The sequence below is a fragment of the Labrus bergylta genome, chromosome 17 (assembly GCF_963930695.1).
Source record: "Labrus bergylta chromosome 17, fLabBer1.1, whole genome shotgun sequence".
In the NCBI taxonomy this organism is placed as follows: domain Eukaryota; kingdom Metazoa; phylum Chordata; class Actinopteri; order Labriformes; family Labridae; genus Labrus; species Labrus bergylta.
This window is the reverse complement of record NC_089211.1, coordinates 14,854,224-14,860,699: the sequence shown is the minus strand read 5'-3', so window position 1 is coordinate 14,860,699 and position 6,476 is coordinate 14,854,224. Positions and strand designations below refer to the sequence as shown.

Genomic DNA, 6,476 nt, shown 5'->3' with positions numbered 1-6,476 from the left:
GCAGGATTGAAATACAATGAGGTGACTTTATTAAAAGTGTCCATAGGGAATCAAGACTGTGATAAACGGCTCGTATGGTTAATTTTAAAAAGGCAGCTAACAAAGGCAAAGGTGTAGTGTCATATTCATTTGTCCTGCCATTATCTGTGGATTAAACCGTGGTAGCCTATATTTACTTTAATTTACAGTGATAGTGTAATAACAGTGAATTGGATACAGATGATGATGAGAGAAGAGCTCAACCAAGACCTGTGAATCAAAACTTCTACTGATAGCTCCCTTGTCAGATTACTTTTTCGGGAACATTTTGAAGATCTTCCAGTGCTTTTGTCACAAAACATCAGTTTTTGGAAAGCAGCTATTTAACCTTTTTATTCTTTTGTGTTGTTATGACTTTTACTCTAATATAAAGTCTCCCCCTTGTGGTCATAACAGTACATTTTGGTCGTTCCAGAAATCTATTTTAACCATAATGACTTGTGTGCAGTATTTCCCCAAACTAAAACATAAACAAATTAATCTGACATTAAAAAAAAACAAAAAAACATTGCATGTTGCTGGTAGAAATATTTCCTTCATTTGAAATGTTATTCTATAGTTTTAGTTAAATGCTTAAAAATCCATTTGTTCCCTGCCTGGTGATATATCTTCCCTGCACACTTGGCCCCGACTTAGGACCTCAGTTCTGCTGTGCAGTTTCACAGTGTTACACCATTATTGTTATCTGCTTCCGACTGTTAACAGCAGAAGCTAGGTGATGATGTGACATGTTTTTTTTTCCATTTGTACTGTTGCTGTGGCCTTGATAAGAGCGTCAGCAGGCCCGTGTCAGAAAAAGGAAGTGGGAGGGTTCAGAGGGCAACCGAGCAACCTGATGGCAGGATTGTCAATAGAGCGTGTTGGCGTTGGACACCAGGAATCTGACACCACCTTCTCACAAATGCTGCCCACTTGGAGTGGCGTCTCATCCTGAGTGACGGTTTACAAGACTCCAGACTCTGTCACCTCGTTATCACTGTGGCATGGAAGCGGGCAGAGAGAGGCTCGCCAGGCATGTGACACTGGAGGGATTGAGGTTGTTAGTTTGGGAGCACTTTGATTACCTGACAGTAAGACAGGGTGTTCAAGAGACCAGACAATGTGCCCCATGCATAGCTTGTTTTTAAGGTATTTTATTTGAACAACCATTATAACATTAAGGGTTTCTGTGAGAACCAAACGCAGGATATAAGTGACTTGCGCATTAAGAAGATTTCACAGCACTTAACACCAATCTTAGGTTAGAGAAATCGTTCCTTTTTTTTCTGATTAGCAGCCCTTCAGAGCTCCAAGACACCATGAAAATCCTCTGCTAGTGAAAAGCCGTCAAAAATACGACTTTTGCAGGTTCGCCAAGCCAGTAAAAGGAACAATGTCACATTCAGTAAATCATTTCAGTAGCTCCAACATGCCGTAGGCCATTGAAACAAATTACCATTTACAAATCTGTAGCATGTTTGTCTAACTATAGAACACATTTGCAAAACTATGATTCAATAATAGCTGAATTTAAGAGACAGTTTATACTAAAAAATGTACGTTTTACTATCAGTAGTGCAAATAAGCATGATCTCTTGGCCTGTTATAGTATCTCTTGAAGTAACATTAAAGTTGGATAAGCTGGAGCTTTATAACTCCTGCCTCAGGTATAATGTCTGCTAGAACAAAATGTACATGTAAAAACATAGTTTTGGAAAGATATCTGATAAAAGCAGCAATAAAACTTTCAGGTGTTGCAATGTCATGATCTGTGGAAAGTCAAGTCCATTTCTATTCCAGCACCAACTCTGAAACAAATCAAAACACATGGTTGGTAATGGAATTGAACCTTTTCACTTTCCGTTAGTATGAAGAGGTCTCTTCATCTATTATAAATGTCTTTAGATATTGTTCAAAACTTAGTTTATTTTCTCTGTTGTCTTTTCTTTTGTTTGTTGCTTAGTCTGGTGGAAGTTACATCACAATTGTATTTGGCCATTACTGTAAAGGCTAACATTTAACTAGTCTGTGAAGCTTATCCCAAAACATACAAAAACAATGGCACAATATTATAATATAGCATCCCTATTTATAGATATGTTCAGCCTTATCTTCAAAGCTTTAACTCTTTTCTAATACTATAATAACTAATTCACCTTTATACAAATTTACATCAGGTAGCACAGATTTATAGATGTGTGCATTGCTCATTTACAGCTAAGTCTATTTTCATGTATTTTTACACATAACAGTATTAGATAGATAGATAGAAATAAAGATGATTTCTTGAGCTTCAACAGTCTGTGTAATTCATTATACGGCTGCCAATCCCCACATTCAGAAAGATGAAATACTATCTAGTAAATATGTGGAATCTGATACAACGTCCTCCTTAACCTCCACCGTTGGTTGATCAGGAACTGAAAAGACTATTGATGGTGTTCATCTGAAATGACATTGGGCCATATTAGGTTACTAACAGCCAGGGACGGCATGGGCCCCCCTTGAAATCTGACTGGCCACCCCAAAATCCAAATATATGATTAGGCTGTTTGCCTAATCAGACGCAGGACTTAAGTACAAATCAACTATTCTGCTGGCTGTTTTCAACAGGCTAATGGTAGTACTTTCAGTTGTAAATAAGCACATTGCTCTTTCCACAAAAACTAGCGAAGAAAAACGTGTGCACACTGTCCATTAAATGTATTTTAGTTAGATCGTACAAGAGTTTGCATGCAATTGAATACGTTTTTGAAAGTGCAATTTTGCACGCCTTTGTGTTTGAGTCCCTAAAGTATCAAGCAAAGAAGTTGTATATGTTGCCAAAACATGTCACCTACATATCATTAGTGGGGATAGAAAGGGTAAAATATGTAATTAACTTGGCGTGCGTATGCCCCCACACACCTCATGCCAACCCTGCATGAGTCGATGCCCCAGGTGTGCCATCCCAGTAGAAAACAAGTCTTGACACACACATTGTGTGCCTTTCCTATGATACTTTTTACCACTATGACAGTAATGTTAATTTAGAAGTGGTTGAAAGCTAACATTAGCTATTGTTTGGTGTTGCCAGAGTTGTTATTAAATCTATCATTTGACTTTACTATAGCCTGTCATCTGTCCATATTTCCATTACATTTCATGTCTTTGGAATTGCTCATCAATTGGGAAGTGGATAAATACAAATGAAAAAGTCTGATTATTTTTGGTTTACTTATTTACAAACACAGCATTACATCAACCCCTCCCTCCCTAAGTGTGATGTCAGAGGAAACTAGTTGCCGTGTAAATAAAGTGAAAAGCAACACCTTAAAGACTATCTACATCCACACTCTGCCACCACCATGCCCTCATACTTGTGGTTGTAAGTGATCACACCATTATCATGATAAAGGAGTGAGATTGGCTCCAGCTTAGTGGGTACACAACAGGCACGTGATGCTCTCTCAGGACTCTTAACACTTAGCAGTGTCTGCACTATGGCATGATTGGTGGGCGAGACCTCATCGGTCATGGGCGGATTGCACACTCCATTGCACTCATATGCCTCATAACTCAGAGGCTGGATGATCCACTTATCCCAGCCAATGTCTTTAAAATCCACAAAGAGCGGGGTCCTCTTGCATGGCTCGCTCTTAACATGGCGACGGATTCGAGAGGGCGTGTCATAGATAAGGTTGGACTGAAGTTGCATGAAAGGCTCTTTGTCCAGCTCGTCCTGGTTAGCAGGGCCGGTGTTGTGGTTCCCCCAGAAAGCTTGTTGGCTCCCGGACTCATTTTCGGGAAGGTCATTCTCGTGTTTGATCATCTGATTTAACTCGTGTTTGTCATGATTGAGGTCTCTGGTTTGTTCATCTGAGAATACAATCATCACTGCATTGTGTGGCCCTGCAGGGCTCCTTTCAATGTCAATCTCAGCCAAGCTCCTGCCCTCCTCTGCGACCTCTGACCCCAGACTTGTTATATGAACTTCCAGTCTGTGATTTGTCCACCCTGACTTCCTCCAGAGTGTTACAGCACGAGTCAGGTCAAACGACACCCAGCTGTTATCTCTGGCATGGATATGCTTTGTCACCAGTTCCTCCAAATCATCCATCTCCACCACCTCCACCTTATCCCTCCTTCTCCCTTCTTTCCCCACCTTTTTTGTCCAAATGACGTCCTCATGAATTTTGTAGATGGTCACCTTGCAGTCAATGCCCGCATATGGTCTTTGTGCCTTACTGATCAGGGTGAAAAGTCGAAGCTCAGCTAATGTTATGTGTTCATGGTGGCGCATTGTGATGTTGAACAGCAGGGGATGTATCCTGACACCCTTTGGTGTTATTTTATAGGGGGAGGGATCTGAAATCAGAATAAAGGATATATATGAAGTTTGTCAGATTAAAAAAAAAAAAAAAAAAAAATGGGGATTAAAATTTAGGTTAGTATATGTTGAAGATTACAGTTGACATTTGTTTCTTCAGCATAGTTATTATTAAAGATTTTTTTGGTTTATTGGAATAATGAAATATCAAATATTAGTTAAAGTAGCACTACATGGAGTCATCTAAACAATCCCAGATATACAGCATTTTGTTATTAAAAAAAAAAACCTGATCATTGAACCATTAGAATGTCAAATATAATCCTCATGATTTCAAAGATAATCCCTTTAAACTCAAAGTTAGACACAGCGTTTTACAAATGTTCTGCAATGCACAAATTAGATATACTTGTAATTTGTACCTTCATTCTTGAAACTGCGCACAACGCTGGCTGACGGCACAGCAGTGCGGTCGTGGGCAAAGCGGTTGTACAGCTCCAGCATGTAGTCTGGTGGCTCCTTATAGGCAGCACGGAGCTCGGACTGGGCCCTCAGCTCTGTCAAGTTTAATGTGGAAAGAAACTGGCTCAGAAAGTCTTGTGCATCAAGCAGCGGGTTATCACCCATGTCCCTTCCGACTGTTGCCCTGTTATGGTTCTTGAGGGACCTGATGGGACTGCTCAAGCTTAAACCCGCCAATGTCAGGAGCAGCAGGTTCAGAGAGCAGATAAACACGAGGTTGAAGAAGACTGAAACAGTCATGGCTGAGTAGAGAAAAGTATTGTATCCAAAGTGTTAGGATCAGATGAGAAGATGTGATGGATCCTTAGTTTACACCTTTCATGGAAGCACTGTCCTTTGCAAAGGACAACAGGTTGCTGTCGGGGGCTTTGCCCTTGTTGATCTTGTGGTCTGGTTGTGAGGGCAGAGCTGTGCTGTCCAATGTGCTGTGCTGACATGTTTGGCGATGTCACTAAGACCCTGCTCGGCCCTCCTCTCTCTCTCCCCTTAAGGACCTTATCACAGAACAGAATTTCCTTGTATATTCCATCTTATTTTGATATATTTTTTATTGATTAACCACTGAAGAAACTATGCTTGAAGTGACCTTAGGTTAACATGACAGATGAAAGAACGGCTTTATGCTGCACCATAATACTTACCAAGAATACTTACATATTTATATAAAAGCAGAGAAGAATTGTAATAGATTCACCTGAAATTAGGGACAAATTAAGGATGGAAATGATCTGGGGGGTACCGCTTTGGTGATTATTGCATGATGTAGATAATCAATTAACAATATTGTTAATTTATCCTTTACAATCTCCACAAGAGGCCAGTGTAGACTCAGTATTTGTTCCTCTGCCTCCCCATTTTAAATTGAATTAAACCTATTCATTTTGCGTTGAAAGGATGACTTGATCTCATTTGCAATTGCTTTTATCTAATGTCTGCTTTTGTTTTCTTATAGCAGCTGTATGAAAGATTAGATATGCAATCATTGGCATCACTTCAAAGTACACACATATTAATAAGAAATATTTATTTATTCTTTGGAAGACTTTACCATCAGCCCCTTTAAATCCATTGTATCATCTGTTGTGGAGTTACTTTTTATTACGGTTGCATGCCAAACAAACTGCACATTTATGAAACTTTTCTTTTTGCGTAAAGAATATATTTACACACAAATATATTCCTATCTGGGTGTTTTACTTGTGTCTTCTGAGAGTTGAGCCTCTTTTCCCTTGAACAATTCATTACTTTTTTAGTGTTTGATATTAAGTTTGGCAGAGATTGGACATCTTTGGAGCGCTGCTAGACGGTGGTCAGGAAACTACATATCATGTCTTTGCCAGACTTCTGTTACTGCTGACAAATGCTAACTGGCATTCAGCCTAACATGACCCAGCGTTGTAGTTGTGTTTGTATCTGTGATTAAGCCACTTTAAAGTTCAAGTCAGGTCCACAGGGGACGTTTATCATTTTGTACCCTGTGTAGTGTGGTGGAAATAAGTCCTGGTTGTAAACACATGACATAACACCAATGCTTAACATTTTGGTTTGAACAGGACATTGGGAAAATTTGTGAGAAATATCAAATAGTTTCTGCATTTAAGTATAACTCTGCTGGTCAATAACACGC

The 6,476-nt window shown here is 39.5% G+C and overlaps 1 protein-coding gene across 1 annotated transcript; it reads right to left on the bottom strand.

Moving 5' to 3' along the window:
* Positions 1-534: 534 nt before the first annotated feature.
* On the bottom strand, positions 535-6,472 carry LOC109981117 (bone morphogenetic protein 10-like). The gene is made up of 2 exons (XM_065965212.1): positions 4,750-6,472; positions 535-4,365 (listed from the first exon to the last, which is right to left on the bottom strand). The coding sequence occupies exons 1-2, from the start codon at positions 5,087-5,089 to the stop codon at positions 3,338-3,340; spliced, it is 1,368 nt and encodes a 455-aa protein (XP_065821284.1). The 5' UTR covers positions 5,090-6,472; the 3' UTR covers positions 535-3,337.
* Positions 6,473-6,476: the final 4 nt, after the last annotated feature.